Genomic DNA, 19291 nt, shown 5'->3' on the forward strand with positions numbered 1-19291 from the left:
ATGACATGAGACAAAGTATATGTGAACTGCTGTATGAAAAGTGAATTTACTCTGTAAATCTTCACCCAAATCAAAATAAAATTAAAAAAAAAGAACCACTAACCTACATCAAGGAAAAAAAAAATCAATAATATTTCTATATACTAAACTAAAATAAACAAATTCACTGCCGTCGAGGGGGATCCGACTCATAGAGACTCCTCCTGGGGTTTTCGAGGCAGTATCACTATGGAAGTAGATTGCCCAAACTTCCTTCTCAAGAGTGGCTGGTGGGTTTGAACTGCCAGCCTTCTGGTTAGCAGTCAAATGCCTTAGGCACTACACCACCAGAGCTCTGTTTCTATATACTAGCAATAAATAATTGGACAATAAACTAAAAGAAAGAATTCATCAAATATAATAGGACCAAAAAACATAAGATATTTAGGTATAAATCTAACCAACTAAGTTTAAGGTGTGACTGATGAAAATTACAAAACATTGAAATTAAACTATATCTAAATAAATGTTCAGGGATTGGAAAACAAATAATGTTATGACGTCAAGTCTTCCCAAATTGAGGTATAGCACCAAAGCAATCCCAATTCAAATTGTTAATGGGGTGTTTTATACTAAGTGACAACATTTTAAAATTTACATGGAAAAGTAAACAACTAGAATAGTCAAAGTAGTTATGAAAAAGATAAGCAAAGTTGGAAAACTCATACTACCAAATTTCAAGATTTATTAAAAAGCTACAGTAATCAAAAGAGTATAATAATGGCAAAAGGATAAGCACAGAACCTTAAAAAGTGTCTAGAAAAAGACTCACACATATATATTCAGTTGGTTATCAATTAAAGATCAAAGTCATTTCAATGGAGAAAGTGCAGTCTTTTCAGCAAATGATCCTGGATAAATTGGACACTCACATGCAAAAAATAAAGAAGGAGGAAACCTGACTCATACCTTATGCTAAATAGTAAAAAATTAAAAATTAAAAAATTTCAAACTATAAAATATCTCAAAGAAAACATAGAATAAAATCTTTGTGACTTTAAGTTAGGCAAAAGTTTTAAAATTTACACCAAATGCATGATTCACAAAGAAAAATATCAATAAATGAGACTTTATGAAGTCTGTAAATATTTCTCTTTAAAAATCACTGCAACAGAAATGGAAAAAAAAAAAACAACTGGAAAAAATATTTTCAAAATGCTTAACTAATAAAGAGTTTGTATCCAAATACATAAGTATCTCTTAAAACTCAGTAATAAAAAAATAAATGTTTAAAATGAGCAAAGCATTGGAACAAACACCTCAACAAAGAAGCCAAATAATCATAATTATAAAATTAAAGTGTGAAATTATTATAAATTTTATAATTCTTTCTCTTTGAGTGTGGGTAAGACTTGTAAATATGATGGAAATACTCTCACATATAGGTAAGTAGTCAGTTGATTCTGAATTCCTCAAAAGGGAGATTATCCTGGGTAAACCTGACTTAATCAAGCCCTTCCTGCTGGCCTTGATGAAGCAATACCTCCATTGCAAATTGCCTATAGGAAAGCCCACCAGCTAAGGACTGGAAAGTAACCTTTAGATGCTGAGAACAGTCCCTGGCCTCTAGCTACCAAGGAAAGGGAGACTGAATTCTGCCAATGCCAGTGACCTTGGAAAAAACAGCCCCAAGCCTTAGATGAGATCAACGTCCCAGCTAACACCTTGAGTTCAGCCTTATAAGACTGCAGAAAGAACCCAACTATGTTATGTCCAGATTTCTAACCTACAGAAACTGTGAGTTAAAAAATGTGTGTTGTTTTAAGCTACTAAATTTGTGGTGACTTGTTACACAATACCATATATTTTTCTGCATAGAAAGCACCCACATAAATAACATGCATACATAAAACATGCAGAGCACGAATAAGAAACTAACACGAAGGGGTTGAGCAGTTTGCCAAAAATCGTATAATATGTGGATTATCTGCATAAAAATATAGTAATAGAAAGCCAATAAAAGAATGATTAATTAATTAAAATGCATCAAGCTAGTTTAATCAATGAGACAACTTTCATGATTTTGATTCCAACGTATCTTCACTCAAGAGTAAGCTGATTCTAATGATATACTATACATTGAATCAAAAAGCATTACAAAGGTAACATCATAGAGAGAAGAGAGGAAGATTAAGAGACAATGGCTTTGGAAAATGTTGTTAGCTGCCATCCAGTCAGCCCCCAATTCCCAACTCATGGCAACCCCACACACAATGAAACAAAATACTGCCTGGTCCTATGCCTTCCATAGAACTGGTTGAAGATCAGATCTTTATGATCTATAGGTTTTCACTGGCTGATTTTCAGTAGATCACCAGGCCTTTCTTCCTAGTCCATCTTAGTCTAGAAGTGCCACTGAAGCCTGTTCAGCATCATAGCAAAATGCAAGTCTCTAGTGACAGACAGGTAGTGACTATGCATAAGGAGCACTGGCCAGGAATAGAACCGAGGTCCCCTGCATGGAAAGTAAGAATTCTACCACTGAACCACCAATGCCTCATGACCTTGGAGAATGTTGTTGTTGTGTGCCTCCAAGTAAATTCTAACTCATAGTGACCATATAGGGCAGAGTAGAAGTGCCCCATTGGGTTTCTTCAACTGTAAATTTTTACAGGAGCAGATCACCAGGTCTTTTCTCCTACAGAGTGCCTGGTGGGTTTGAACCCACAGCTTTTTGGTCAGTAGCCAGTGCTTTAACCATTGTGCCACCAAGGTTCCTCTTCAGAAAATAATCCCTCAATTCCATTCAGTGGTGGTCACAGAAAGTTCACCAAAAACTGGTAGAGGAGTCTTCTGTTGGAAGTTCCACTATCTTTTCTCATCAAACTTGATAGCTTACTGTCTCTACAGGGTCCTTCCTCTTTCTACCTCTGTGTCATGACTGTGGACCACCCAAGTACTAATATATCCTCTCTGGGCTGGACATCCTCCTACAGATCTCCAGGGCCAACAGTGGTAACCAGGACAAAAACAATGCCGTGTTCACTGGACTTTCTTAAGGCTGACGACATTCATTTATGAGGTGAGGCACCAGGAAATAACTACTCGGTTATATAACCATAAAAGAAAGTATGATGCATTCCTGAAATGTCTTTTCACATATGTGAAAATGTTTTTTTTTTTCTTTTTTATCTCAAAGAATATTATTTAAATGACACATTGCAGTATTCCTGCAAAATTTTTTAAAAAAATTTACACTTTCATTTTTTCATAACCTTGTTAGTTCCTTTATTCTATCACACTGCTAATTCTAAACTTCATAGGATTAAAATGGAATATACAGTAACTTACCTTATAACTTTTTAGTCTGATGAAATCAACCTTCATAGAGACAAATCTATCTGAAGTTCGGCTGATGTTCTTAAGGTGCTCTACAAGGTCAGCACAGAATTTGTAACCTCCTTTAAGTACACACAGGACCATAATATCACAGTATCCTATGTCTTTCATAATATCCTTAGCCAGCCGTTCAATTCTGAAAGAAGCAGAGGATAAAAGGTAGATTAAAGCACTACTACTTGTATTTTTGTTCCTTTCAGAAAAATGAATGACATATTAAACATACTAGATAATGCTGGTGAATGTGGAAAAGAATTTGGGAGACAGAAACCTACTGATGGAGATTTTTTTGAGGTTGGACAAAGAGAGCTCAAAACACACTCTGATCATCACACCATCTACAGTATATTCTTGGTCCTGTCACAAAAAGGATAATGGTGTAAAATATAAAATCCAAAATCATCTTAAAAAAATCTTATTTTAAAACTATAGAGCCTCTTTGTTAATCTGAACAAAGTTATGATGGTATTTGGTGATATTATGTTCATTTTATAGCAGAGAAAAATGAAAAGGGGAATGACTCACCCACCCAACTTAGGAGCTCTGGTAGCATAGTGCCTAAGGCACTTGACTGCTAACCAGAAGGCTGGCGGTTCAAATCCACCAGCACCTCCTCTGAAGGAAGGTTGGGTAATCTACTTCCGTAGTGATACTGCCTCGGAAACCCATGGAGGGATCACTATGACTCGGGTCTGACTTGATGGCACATAACAACAACACAACAGCAAAAGGTTGGCAGTTCGAACCCGCCAGCTATTCTATGGGAGAAAGATGTGGCGGTCTGCTTCTATAAAGATTTACAGCCTTGGAAACCCTATGAGGCAGTTCTATTCTGTCCTATGTTGTTGTTGTTATGTGCCGTCGAGTCAAACCCGACTCATAGCGACCCCTCCTTGGGTTTCCGAGGCAGTATCACTACGGAAGTAGGATTGCCCAACCTTCCTTCCGAGGAGTGGCTGGTGGGTTTGAACCGCCAGCCATCTGGTTAGCAGGCAAGTGTCTTAGCCACTATGCTACCAGAGCTCCCATTCTGTCCTATAGGGGGGTCATAATTAGTTGGAATTGACTCCATGGCATCGGGTTTAGTTTATGGGTTTTGGAGGAAAAGTCAAGGAACTGTCAAAAGATACTACTTGTGAATTTTAAAAGTTTAAAATAAAATATGTAAATGTGTGACTCTGTATGTTAAATGCATGAGATATGTTTAAATGAAAACAAAACTATCTAAAGACCCAAACTAAATTTAGTGTAGATGTTCTCCCTATGTAACTTAAAAACCTTAAAACAATTCAAGCTATGTACCATTTTCTTGGCAATATGCATGGTGAAGACCATTTTAGAAACTGTAACCTTTTTCTTTGAGAAAGAGAAAGGCCACTTGATGGGCTATTATAGCAATTACTGATTTTATCTGTGCTATAGGAAAACTATATAATAGAAAATCCAAAATGAAAATAAAATTATTTACAGATATAAACAAAATTTTGTTAGGTGTATTTGTAATGTAATTCTCTGCCTTTCCTAAAAATGTAAGTTATGCTTCACTTTCTTATTAACATACATGGTCCTATTTAAGAAATTGATATGTTAAAATCCTTAAGGAGCTCTAGTGGCATAGTGGGTATTCAGCTGCTAACCCCAAGGTTGGCGGTTCAAACCCACCAGATGCTCCATGGGAGGACGATGAGGCAATCTAGTTCCATAAAGATTTATAGCCTTGGAAAACCAATGGGGCTCCCTATGAGTTGGAATCAACTCTATGGCAGCAGGTTTGGTTTTGGTGTTTACTTGGAGTACTGGGGGGGAAATGATAATACCTGTCTTATCTTTGACAGAAACAATGTGTTACCTATGTGAAAGGTGCCCAGAGTACAGTTCCAGTGGATGCCATTTGCATGTAACAATGTGAATGATGCTGTATGGATTTGGACAACTGTGAATAGCCTTTGATTGGCATTTGGTATCTAACTTGGAACTGTCTTTGTATTTTTTCTAATTGTTTCATGTGTTTAAGTACAGTTGCCTAAGAATGTGTATTTTAACAAGTTCACCAGAGGATTCTCAAGCACCCAGCACAGGGCAACCTCACCCAGGACTAATCATGTACTGGATCAGGATGCATTAAGTCATAAAGTTCAAATAAGTAAAGCTGGAATTTCTTTAAATCGGGGGTTCCCAAATTGTTATCATTGGAAAACTCTTCAGAGAGTTATTAAGAGGTGAACTAAGAATAAAGTTTCCTATTGCACAAAAAAAGTTGGCTTAATTGTTAAAGCCAAGCAGGACATTTTCCTTTTCAGCAGAGGAGGGCAGGAATTTTCAATATGCTAATGTTTTTTTTGAATTGCCGACAGGAAAATTTAGCAATTTGGGAAATCTAAAATTTCCCAAATTTATTTGATCATGGAAGCTTCTGTTTCCTCTGAGGATCAGAATTTCTATTCCATGGGAAAGCCACCTCAAGTCATGAGAAACCTCAAAGTAGACCTAATTTTAGTAATATACTATAATTTGAGAGGATAAGAACTATACAAGGCTTAGCCAATGGAAAATCTTAGTATTTGAATGACATTTTCTTTTTGCTCACAAAGAGGAATTAATGGAAAGATAGTAGCCTAGGCATAGTGACCATCTACTGTGTTTCAAACTTTCCATTGGCTGAAGACCTATTTCATAAAGTTAAATCTTACCTCAGAAGAATATAACATTAAGGAAAAAAAATTAAGGCAGTAGCTCAGTGTAAGTTTAAGGAATGGGTTGGAGTAAGCAGTCCAAAGTCTCAATCATCTCCTTCTCCCCACTGCCCCCCTTGTCCTAACTTCTGAGCATGTGTAAAATCCCTATGACTCTTTGGAGTGCAGTGGGAAAATCATGGACCTAGAAGCACCTTTGTTTTCCATATAAATGTCAATGAAGGCTTAAATATCTGACCTTTGTGCAAGAAATTATGGGTACAAGGAAAAGTAATAAATAGCCTCGGCTTTAAGGCAGTTTTGTTAAAGGGCCATGATTTATAAATGCAGATGCTATCATGGATTGAATTGGAGGAGACACTTTGAAAACCAAGAGACAAATCGGGGTAGCATAGGGGCTTAAGGAAAGGAGAAAAAATGTTGGCTATAGGAAAGTGGGCTAGAAAAAAGCCAGAGGATATCTAGGTTAATAGGCAGAAAGGACTAGAAATTTGTTCTTGCTGTTAGGTTCCCAGAAGTCTATTTCAGTCATGTTATTGTTATTTATTATATGTTCCAGTCAGGGCTTTGAATGGGTTAGAAGTGGTTCAGTCATGGCTGATGGAAACAAGGGCAGTGTATGTGTTGCAAAGCAACCAAATGCCCTGTGCATTGGATTTTGATCCACCCTGCTCAAAGATGGTGTTTGCACCACTTTGAATGTGTGTCAGCCACCATCTTTGAGTGGGGCATTGCTGTCTGTTTTCTACTCAGTTCAAAATCTAACACAAAAAATTTGGTTGCTATGCAACACATATGCTGTTCCTGCTTCTACTGGCCATGAGTGAACCATTTTGAACAGGTTCAAAGCCCTGGTTCCAATTTATAGTGACCCTGTATGATAGGGTAGAATGGCCCCAGAGGGCTTCCAAGGCTGTACTCTTCACTGAAACACTGCCACATCTCTCTCCTGCAGAGCAGCTGGTGAGTTTGAAATGCCAACATTTCAGTTAGCAGCCAAGAATAGTCATTGCACCACCAGGGAGGATATCTATGTAGATAGGCCAGAATGGACTAGAAATAGTACTCTGCAGATATTTTTAAACTGCAAATACTCTTATTCCCATATCATTACCATTTGCTGGAAAACATTGTATACAGATCAGCCCATGTGTGATACATTACTGTATTTGGTCTGAGAAGAACGAAAACTGCAATAAAAGCCAGAGTTTTAGGGGAGTGTCCTATATGAAGGTAAAGGTCACCTCTTGACTCTCCCTGGTTTGAATTTAAGAGTTAATGAAAAGCATGAAACAAACATCCTTCGGTGAGAAGCAATGCTTTCCCAAATCCCATATTTATCAGTTTGTACAGGGCATTGTTGATATATGATGCTGTTGCTTATATTACCTCACATATGTATATAGCCTTCATACCATTTGCCCTTGAACAAATGTCCAGATAAGCAGTTCAATTAAAGCATAAACTCCTTTTTATTTCTAATTTACTATTTAAGAATAGGGTCATACAAAGTTGCAGGGCACATCAAGCTCAATTGGCATAACATCAACACAAAACATTGTTCCACATCCTACTTTGGTGAGTAGCAACTCGGATCTTAAAAGCTTGCAAGCAACCATCTTGATGTAATGGTGGGTCTCTCTCATTCAGAGCAAAGAAGAATGAAGAAAACCAAAGATTCACGGAAACAATTAGTCCAAGTGACTGGTACACCACACGATCTTCAGCCTATACAACTATGAGACCAGAAGAACTAGATGGTGCCTGGCTACCACTGTCAACCACTTGGAGGGGGATTTATGTAGGAGATCCTGCATAGAGTGGGAGAAAAATGTGCAACAAAACTCAAAATCATTTGGAAAAAAAAAAAAAGGGACCAGGTTTGCTGGTCTGATAGAGCTGATGGAACAACTGAGACTATGGTCCCTAGCTGCCCTTCAGGTCTGGAATTGAACCCAATCCTGTGGCTTCCAGCCAAACAAAAGACAGCCATATGAAGTGAACATTTACACTAGGTAGATACACTCCTTGGAGAGAACAATCATGGGAGAATAGAAGGGCTGTGAATGCACAGGGAGACAGCTCAGGGGTCAGGAATGCATGGAGGGAAGGACACTGGGAAGAGGTGATTATGGGGAGGACGTGGGAGGGGAGCTGTTGCATTGTGGTAAATTGTAGTCAATGTCATGAGACAAAGTGTATGTGAACTGCTGTATGGAAAGTGAATTTGCTGTGTAAACTTTCACCCAAATCACACACACACACACAAAAAAAAAACCTGAATAGAGTCATAAAGTATATTGTGTGATTCACACAGAGGACTAGCTCAACCCAAGATCAAGACTGACACATCACTTACCTGTCCACGATGATGCCATGAGGTATGAGAACATATTCCAAATCTCCATAATAGTGCTGTGGGTATGTGAATAAATTCAAGTCATACCCTGGCCAATCATCCATAATCTGTAAATCAGATTATTTTGGTTATGGCAGTTTTCACTGGAAATTTATTTTAAAAGAACATACACAAAAAGAACGATAGAATAATACTGAAAAACAAAGAAAAGATCTGAAGACATAAATATTCCCTTATATTCTTTTAACCTATGAAAAGCTCAGTGGGGTAAAGTGATTAGTCTGATACAACCTAATAAAAAGACCTAGTTCTGAACTGAACAGAGTCCTCTTCTTCTAACCAATAATAATAATAATGCAACTGCAAATTTGAAATTTTGTAAGTGATTTAACTCAATGACAGATAGTTAATCTGATAGTACTGTCTACAAGAGCCTTCCTTCTCCTTGTTGTTGTTAGTTGCCATCAAGTTAATTTGGACTTGTGGCGCCCCCATACGTACAGAGTAGAACACAGAGTTTCCACCTTTTGGAAGCAGATAGCCAGGTCTGTCTTCCAAGGCATCTGTGGGTGGGTTCAAACTATCAACCTTTTGACTAGTAGCTAAGCACTTTAACTGTTTAACCACCCAGGGACTCCTCCATAAGAGTGTATATGTATAAATATATAATGTATGCCTAGATTGTAAATATTAGCATGAATACATTATGATAAATATTAAATTTGTAACTATAACGCCTTATTATGGTATATACTGCCTCGGAAACCCAAGGAGGGGTCGCTATGAGTCAGGTCTGACTCGACGGCACATAACAACAACAACATATATAATATTAATTTATATTAATAATAAATCCTCCATCTGCCTGTAAAAATAGGTATCTCCTGGGATTAAGAATAAACAGAAGCTTTTGAGCAGTCTAGTCGTTGTTGTTGTTGTTGTTATTATGTGTTGTTGAGTCGGCCCTGACTCATAACGACCCCTCCTTGGATTTCCGAGGCAGTATCACTACAGAAGTAGATTGCCAACCTTCTTTCCGAGGAGTGGCTGGTGGGTTTGAACCGCCAGCCTTCCGGTTAGCAGTCAAGTGCCTTAGGCACTATGCAACCAGAGTATTATAGGAAAAAATTTAAAAGGATGTGCTGTAGTGGGAACATAAGCTTATTGAGAAGGAGCTCTGGTGGCTTAGTGCCTAAGGCATTTGACCAAAGGGGGTCAAGTATTTTTCTTGCTTAGGTCTGGATGTGCAAGTTTTATGGTTAGAAGAGTAAAGAGGTAGAAGAGAATATGAAAGTGAAGATGGAACTACTTTTACTTTCAAGAAAAGATGCAAAATGAAAATGAAAGTGTTACACATAAGCTGTATTGCAGGTTCCTATCCGTAGTGCCTAAGGCACTTGACTGCTAACTAGGAGGCTGGCGGTTCAAACCCACCAGCCACTCCTTGGAAGGAAGATGGGGCAATTTACTTCCGTAGTGATACTGCCTCGGAAATCCAAGGAGGGGTCACTATGAGTTGGGTCTGACTTGACGGCACATAACAACAAATCCTTCAATCACTCCTGCACATTTTCATCAGACTCCTCTGTCCAGCTTTAATCTTTTGAAGCCTTCCATAATACAGATTTATCCTAATTTTCTAGTTCAACTCCCTACCCCATCCCCTTCTTGTCCTCAGAGTGGTTTTCAGTCAAATCATGATTATTCCCAGTTCTGTGTTCTGTTCAGGTGCCTGTCTTGCATCCTGCTCCCTTCTCCTCTTTCCCCTTCTACCTCTGTATTCCAAGCTCATCTCCCTCCTCTGAAGCTTGGTCAGGCCCTACCTCTTCCTAGAGACCTTGCTGACAATTTCCACTGTCTACTTTTCCTGAATTCCTGGTGCTCCTAGTGGCTCCTTTTTTCCACAATACAGGTTCCTTGAGAAGACTCCTGTCTCTTCTACACTCTTCCTTACTTAGTCGAATGTTTTCTGTTGTCTTAGATCACATTTGTGCTTGGTAATGCTGAGACTTTCTCCTGCTTGCCACCCTCCTTCTCATGCAGGACTCAAAACCAGTTCTCCTTTACTTATGTCTTGGAAGGGAAGCTTGTGGTCCAACCCCACCCACTCTCATCCTGATCCTGGGTTCTGTAATGCCAGCCACACCAAACTAAACTTTTATTTCCAAAAAAAACTTACCCCTTCCAGCTCTCAGTAGAGGGCAACTTATTCTTCCAGTTGTTCACACCAAAACCTTGGAGTTGTTGACTCCATTCTTTCATATCCCACATGCAACTCAATAGCAAATCCTATTGTTAATTCCTTCAGTGTTTAACCAGGTCCACTTCTCAGCACCTCCACTGCTACCCACCTATTCTACGCCACCATCATTTCTCCAAGGACTACTGCAGTAACTGCTAAACTTATCACCCTTCTTCCACATTTGCCTCCCTCCAAATGGCAACTGGAAGGACATTTAAAATTATACATCATAGCATAGCAATCACCTGCTCAAATTTTGTCAAGGGCTTCCCATTTCATTCTGAGTAAAATCCAGAGCCCTCACCACTGCCAACAAAGTCTACCTTTCCAGCTCATCCCTAGCCATTCTATTCCTCTCTTTCTCTGCATCAGCCACTGGTCTCCTTGCTGTTCCTTGAACTATCAATAAGCTCTTATCTCCAAGAATTTAGCACGTGGCATGCCCTTCATCTCCTTCAAGTCTCCATTCAAGTGTCACTTCCTCATAGAGGCTTTCTCTGACCACCTAGGTAAAATAATAACCCTTACCCCACCCCATCTTTGTATTCCTCTTAACTCACCTTTATTATTATTATTATTATTTTCATAGCATGTATTACAACCTGATGTAACATGGATGTGTATGTGTTTGGTTTTTGTCTTGTGTCTTCCCACTAGAATGTTAGCTCTTTCTGGCAGGCTTTGTCTGTCGTATTCTTTATTGTATTCCCAATGCCCAGAATCCTTCCTGAACCATACTAAGTCCTCAAAAATACTAAATAAATGAATGAATGTTTTCATCCACAAACTACTTGACTACCTGAACTCCAGCCTCATCTTAACCCTCAATTTGTCTTCCTATGATATAAAGCCCCACTGCTCAAGGCTATCAAAACTCCTATACCCTCGGCAGACTGGTAGCCAAATGGTGTACGTCATCTGCAAATCTGCTCTGTTTCTACTAGTAAATTGATTGGGCACCAACTGTAGAATTTGCACAATTCTGGCTTCCACTCTGAGAACTCCCTGGGGCTGCTGTATCTACCAACCTCACAATGGTCGGTCAGTGCCTTAACTATCAGCTATGCATAAGAAGTCTCCAAGATCCTCTGACAGGCCAAAGTAAGTAAGGATCATACAAGAAGAGCCCAGCCAGACTCTTGAGAGACCATCCAAGTACACCGCACTTTCTGGCTTCCGTTCCAGAGCACACACACTGCCCACTTCATATTCTGGAGCCTTTCCAAGCGATGGGAGTCATTAATGAGAGGTTTTCTTAGCCCATGCTTCCCACCATGCTCTAGGCGACTCTCAGAGACTATTCTCCCTACCATGTTCAAGAGCTCGGCTCTGACACTTATTAGCTGTGATGTTGAGGAAATTACTTTCCTTTTCTGAATCAGTTTCCTCCTCCTTTAAGTAAGACATAATAAAACCTATGGACAGGGTTGTTGTCAGGATTAAAAGGGATAGTACAGATAATGTACTTAGAGCACCTAGGACATTGCCTGATATATACAAATCAAACCAAACCCACTGCCGGTGAATTGATTCCAACTCATAGAGACCCTATAGGACAGGTCTGGTATCACAGTGCCTAAGGCACTTGACTGCTAACCAGAAGGCTGGTGGTTCAAACCCACTAGCCACTCCTCGGAAGAAAGGTTGGGCAATCTACTTCCGTAGTGATACCACCTCAGAAACCCAAGGAGGGGTCACTATGAGTCAAGACCAACTCAACAGCACATAACAACAAAAACAATAGAACTGCCCCTATAGGGTTTCCAAGGTTGTAAATCTTTATGGAAATGGATTGCCTCATCTTTCTCCCATGGGTTTGAACACCAACCTTTTGGTTAGCAGCCAAATGCCTCAACCACTGGGCCACCAGAGCTCTTTGCCTGGTATACGATATGTGCTTAATAAATGATAGCAAAAAATTTTAATAAGCACATGGTAAAACAAATTTAGAGATGAAAACTGTGATGGTAATCCATAGGTCAAAAGGCAGCATATAAAGTAGTAGTTAACAGCATGGACTTAGAAATTCAACATAACTGGAGGCAAGTTTAGTCCAACTTACTAATTGTGGGAACTTAGGCACATTAACTTCTCTAAATTTCAGTTTATTCGTTGGTAAAATGGAGTCAATGCCTATCTTATAGGGCTCCCACGAGGATTAAATAATAGCTAATAGATATAAAAACTCTTATATCAATAACTGGTCTCTAGTAAATATGTAATAAATGTTGACCATTTAGAGGTACTGAAAACATCAATATTCAAATTATATTATTTAATTAACTAAAGAAGTACCCCAAACCTATTTACCAAAGTCTTACATAGAAAAGATGTATTTCTCTAAAACCACTGCATAATCCAAATTGGTCTTAATTAATTCCAACAAATCTGAAGCAGCAAGTTTTCATTACTGAGATAAAAGGCCATTGGAGATAAAGGAACAACTGGTTTATGCCTTTTATCCTTAATAGTGGACACATATTTCACTGTAAATAAGTCCTAACCTTGGAGGAATGGAGGTTGCAATGAACTGCAGATAATTATGTTATTCACCTGCTTTTTAAAAAACAAGAAGTCTTTCAATAGTTTCAGTATCAAAGATAATGTTCTCTAAGTTTATTCAGAACAACGCTGTCTCTGTTCAAAGAGGCAAAACATCGCCAAACAAGGGAGGTGACAAACACATTAACTAAGCCGCTTCATACAACATCCAAATCACAGAACTAATTCCAGTTCTTTTTCTCATTTAAAGATCTCAGACTGAAAACCTTCTAAGTCATTAAACATAATTTTTTGCTTAGACTATATCTTGCATTATGTTTTAGGTCCCCCCACAAGGGAGAAATAACATTTGGAAGCACATCTAAAAAGCTAATTTCTGCTCCTCTCTAGTGCTGAGCTCCACCCTCTGGGCCCCACTCTGTCCTTGACGTAGTAACCATGGCGGCAGTTAGTCTCCAGGCTCTCATCCTCCACTCCACCATCAAAGAGAAGGGAGTCTCATCTCTTAGCTCTGACTCAGAATCCCAGGCTTGAACATTGCCTGGTCCAGCTGGAGTCACAGGCTCAGCCCCAGAGCCAGGGAAGAGGGACAGCCCACATCAGAACCTTATGTTCAGAATAATGTACAGAGGTAGTTTTCTCAAAGAAGGGTCCCGGGTTCTGGTACCAGGACACTTGGCAGACCCAGCAACACCTGTGCATCACATATATGTCCCTCTTGTACAGTAGGTTCAGAACTCAGAAGATAAAATTCCTTAAACCAGCTGCTGTAGCGTTGATTCCAACTCATGGCAACTCCCTGTGCTCCACAGGTTTTCAATGGCTGATTTTTCAGAAGCATATCACGAGGCACCTCTGGATGGACTTGACCACCAACCTTTCAGTTTAACAGACAATTACATTAACTTTTGCACCACCCAGGAACTCCTTACAGTCTAGTTAAGTTGTAGTTCTTCGATGATTACTTACTCCAGTTTTGTCACATTTCCATGAAAGAGGAAAACTGGCTCTAACAGAAATGCAATGATGATTTTAGAATTTTCTCTTATGTCTACCAAACACACTTGTGTAGGTACTGACTATGGCTACTTGACTAATGCTTTGGTGGAAACAGAAAACAAAACCAAAATGTGCCTGTTTTGGTACCATTCAACAAATAATCTTGGGTTATGTACCCTTAAATTCAGGGAGATGTGTTAGTCATCTTTTTAACTTTAGATCCTTGTACAGAACTGGTATGTATTATGGGCTTAATAAATACTTGTGGAAGGGAGTGGAGATTTTTTATGAGAGGGCATGCACAAATGTACACAAATGCTGTTAAAGAAAGCAAAATGATGTTTAAAAAAAAAAAATACTGAACTGTAGGGAAAATATAGTAGGAAATATCTATCCCAGTGAGTAGAGGGGAAAGTAGAAGCAGAAAAATTCCCTCTCCTCGTTCTCACAAACATTACGGATAGGCAGCTCCAAAGGAAGCCACATGAACTGGGATCCAGGGAAGTAACAAAGATGCACCAACCAGGGGTCTAAGTGACCTTCTTAGCTCCAGATCAAATGACAACCAACCCTGAGCAGTTTCTGAACTCAGGGTCTACATCAAGAGACCCTGATGTATTACTTAGTACATAGCATGTGCTAACAATTAATGTTAATAATCTACTAATGTTTCAGTGGGAGCTCTGGTGTCACAGTGCCTAAGGCATTTGACTGCTAACCAGAAGGCTGGAGGTTCAAACCCTCCTAAGGAAAACTAGGCAATCTACTTCTGTAGAGATACTACCTCAGAAGCCCAAGGAGGGGTCGCTATGAGTCAGAACTGACTCAAAGGCAGTGCATTTTTTTTTCAATGTCCTACTGTCCCACTTTAACTGAAAGCCACTTGTAGGCAGGAGTCATCTTAAATTTCTTACTATTGCCTTTTCCAAACACAGTACCTACCACAGCTATACTTGTCATTTTATGCTTAAGTCAATCTAGCTCTACTCCCCTTGCCATCTTCATCACCAAGTTTCTACCAACTCAGAATTTTCTTCTCTACTTCATCTCTGGACAACTCCTTGGGCGATTAACTCCAATAACTGATTCTTCCAACTACTTCATCTTATAGCTTCTTTACGTACTTTAGCTTAAACTACTTCATCTTTATTCCATGATACCAGTCATAGTCATGGCTCCTCCAGAGCTAACCCATCTCTAAAAGTCCTTCCTAGAGTCACAGCTGCCTATTTTACCACAGTGATTGAAAGCTGGCTTCAATTCCTGCCTTTGGCATTTGCTAATAATGTGGTCTTAGTAGTTTATTCTCCCAGTGCCTCAGTTTCCTCTTCTGTAAAATAGGGACTCTATAATAGACCTACCTCACAGATTTGTGAGGACTAAACGAATAATATAGGAAAAGTACGTAAGTGCTCCATGTTGTTGTTGTTGTATGCCATCCAGTGGATTTCAACTCATAGCAACCCCATGTGACAGAATAGAACTGCCCCATAGGGTTTCTTTGGCTGTAACCATTACAGGAGCAGATCTCCAGGTCTTTCTCCTGTCCCTGGTATGTGTGTGTGGTTCAAACAGCCAGCCTTTCAATTAGCAGATCAGTGCTTAACTGTTGCCCCACTAGGGCTCCTCCTGTTTGCAATTATTACCTGCCACTCCCTGCCCCACCATTTGTACTAAACCTTCCATTTGATTCTTTGCAAACCATCCCTGAGGGTTCAATACTCTCCCACTATACTTATCATCTCAAGGTTTCCTTTCCCTCTGTACCCTAAGTGTCATGGGTTTCCAACAGCATCTAAAATTCACTTTGAATTTGCCTTACATACCTAAACCCAACTTGAGGTTACTCTAACTATGTCAAGTTCTACTGGAGAAAATGGCATTAATTCAGCAACTGGTTCCATTACACAATGACCTTGGTTGGTCCTCAAGCAGCTTTGCAACTGTTTCTCATCCCTAAACCTCATGGCAGCTGGTCCAGCTACTTCTACTCTCTTTCTTACTACCTCCCTTCATCTTTCATAAAATTATTTTGCCTCCTGCTTCGAGAAAAAACATAGGCCATGTAATATGTTCTCATTGATTTTTCTCTTAACCTCTATTAATCCACATGGTTTCCTACTCCCTCTGCCTTTCTTTCTAACTCAAAATAACTTTACGAAATGTAAAGTTTTACTTTCAATGCATGACTTAATCCCAGTTTCTCTTGCTCTTCTCCAGCAATTATCCCTTCTTTTTGATGCATCTCTCTCACTTCACTGGCTCCTTTCCCTGAGTCAAAGCAATAAATGCACATCCCTCCTCTGGGTTCAATCTATTTTTTCCCTTCACTGCAAACTTCTATACCTCTTACAGCTCAGTGCCTTCTTTCCCACCCCATTCATTCCTCAATCCACTGAAACTCAGTACCTCACTGAGTCTGCTCTGGGTAAAAAGTTTTCTGTCTTCCTTTCTCACTTTTACTATAAATGAATGTAACGCAAGTTTTTAAGAAATTCAAATTTTAAATATCTCTTACCTCCATCACTACCTTGCTACCCCAGGCAGGTACTGTTAACAGCTGGCACATACCTTTCCATTCATTTTCTGAACATCTATCTATACATACACATAATAACAGCAAGAACTGATACAGTGCCTAGAGTAGCGCCTAAGGCACTTGACTACTAACCAGAAGGCTGGTGGTTCAAACCCATCAACCACTCCTTGGAAAGAAGATGGGGCAATCTACTTCCTTAGTGATACTGCCTCAGCAACCCAAGGAGGGGTCGCTATGAGTCAGGTCTGACTCAACGGCACATAACAACAACAACATGTGCAAGGTTAAACCATTTGGCTACTAACCAAAAGGTCAGTATTTCAAACCCACCAGCTGCTCCACAGGAAGACAGATGAGGCAGTCTGCTTCCATACAGCCTTAGAAACCCTATAGGGCAGTTCTACTGTCCTATAGGGTCACTATGAGTAGGAATCAACTTGATAGTAGTGGTTTTTTTTTTTTTAAAAAAAAAAGAAAAAGAAAAACATGCCAGGCACTGTTACTAGTGCCTTTATTCCTCAGAGCAATTCTATGAGGAAGTTACTATTGTTTATCCCCATTTTACAGGTTAGGCAACTGCAGGAGAGAGAGGTTCTCTAGGTCACACAGCTCAGGCCTCATTTTACATTAATAGACTATTTACACTGTTCTATGGGGAGCTCTGGTAGCATAGTGCCTAAGGCACTTGACTGCTAACCAGAAGGCTGGTGGTTCAAATCCACCAGTCACTCCTCAGAAGGAAGATGGGGCAATCTACTTCCGTAGTGATACTGCCTCAGAAACCCAAGGAGGGGTCACTATGAGTCGGTCTGACTCCACAGCACATAACAACAACATCATTTGCTTTTAAACTTTTAACAATCTCACTGCCATTGAGTTAATTCCAACTCATATGAACCCTATAGGACAGAGCAGAACTGCCCCCAAAGGGTTTCCAAGGTTGTAAATCTTTATGGAAGCACACTGCTTCATCTTTCTCCCACAGAGAGCTATCTCATTAGTGCATATAAAGTTACCTCATTTTTTCTAAGAGTGCCTGGTATTGTATTACATATTCCTGGGTGGTACAAATGGTTTCTTTCTCTCAACTAATTAAAAGGTAGGTGGTTCACATCCACCCAGTGGTGTTGCAGAAAAAAGGCCTGACGATTTGCTTCCATAAAGATTGTTGTTGTTGTTGTTGTTATGTGCCGTCAAGTCGGCCCCGACTCATAGCGACCCCTCCTTGGGTTTCCGAGGCAGTATCACTACGGAAGTAGGATTGCCCAACCTTCCTTCCGAGGAGTGGCTGTCCATAAAGATTACAACCAAAAAAATCCTATGAAGCTCAGTTCTACTCTTGACAAATGCCAGGTCACACTAAGTTAAAATCAACTAGGCAGCTTTTGGGTTTTGGTTTTTGTTATTGTATTAGATGGGACAATCTACTTCCGTGAAGATTTACAGCCTCAGAAACCCAATGAGGGTCGTCACTCTGAGTCGGAATCGACTTCATGGCAGTGAGTTCTTTGGTGTTCTATTTTAACCATTCTGCTGATGAGACTAGTTGTTTAAGATTCTCACTACTAATGATTATGTAATTATTAAATCTGATGGCATATTTTCCATCTTTAAGGAGCTCTGGTAGTGTAGCTGTTAAAGCATTTCACTGCTAACCAAAAGGTCGTTGGGTTGAACCCACCAGCCGCTCCACCGAAGGTGAGGCAGTCTGCTTCCATGAAGATTTACAGCCTTGGAAACCCAACGAAGTTGCTATGATTCATTATTGACTCAATGGCAGTGAGTTTGGTTTTTTTTTTTTTCCTCCATTTTTATCTTGCCTGCTCTTTCTGCAGCATCTGCTCCTCTTCATGAACCTCTCTCCTATACTCCTCCTTAGGCATGTACCACCTAGCCTTCTCTCTCTTGCTTTGCTACTTTCCTGAATCCTTTATCTGACTTCTCCAGTATGACTCTTCTATTTGGGGTTTTCCAAGCTTCTTCCCTTAACAGTGGTTTCTTTATATTTTTCCATTTTCACTGGACATCCTTATACACTCCCAAACATCAAATATTCTATTTGCTTATCATTTTCAAATTTGTCCAACTGCTGTACTGAATTACAAATATGAATTTCAAGTTGCCCACTCCTCGGGAGGAAGGTTAGGCAATCTACTTCCTTAGTGATATGCTTTGGCAATCTAAGGAGGGGTCGCTATGAGTCAGATCTGACTCGATGACACATAACAACAACAACAACAATGCATCTTCATCTACAGATCCAAGAGGCACAGCAGATTCAACTTATCCAGAATGGAACTTAATGGTTCTCATACTTTTATCCCACTCAATCCATCCCCATGCCTGTCCATTCTCCCTATGGCAACTAGACTTTTTTTTTTTTTTTATAAGTATAAAGCAGGTGCAATTATGTCTCTTCAGGGCCTTTGTACTTGGCTCTGCATGGAGTACTCTTCTACCTGTTCTTTACATGGCTATCTCCTTAACCTTCCTATCTTGGCTCAACTCACCACAGAGAGGGCTTCCAGACCACTTAAACAAAATCTTCACTCCCCATCCCATCTTCAATCATTTTCTAT

General features: G+C 39.6%; 1 protein-coding gene across 1 annotated transcript in view; it reads right to left on the reverse strand.

Annotated features, from left to right (window-relative positions):
• Positions 1-19291, reverse strand: part of PRTFDC1 (phosphoribosyl transferase domain containing 1) — a 150890-nt gene that overhangs the window by 128911 nt on the left and 2688 nt on the right. The window contains exons 3-4 of the mRNA XM_007936374.2: positions 8431-8537; positions 3331-3514 (exon numbers count right to left, since the gene is read on the reverse strand). Coding sequence (XP_007934565.2) covers positions 3331-3514; positions 8431-8537 — 291 coding nt within the window. The remainder of the gene's footprint in view (positions 1-3330; positions 3515-8430; positions 8538-19291) is intronic.

This window comes from Orycteropus afer, unplaced genomic scaffold (genome assembly GCF_000298275.1).
Source record: "Orycteropus afer afer isolate SDZICR_OR568_19922 unplaced genomic scaffold, OryAfe1.0 scaffold00035, whole genome shotgun sequence".
In the NCBI taxonomy this organism is placed as follows: domain Eukaryota; kingdom Metazoa; phylum Chordata; class Mammalia; order Tubulidentata; family Orycteropodidae; genus Orycteropus; species Orycteropus afer.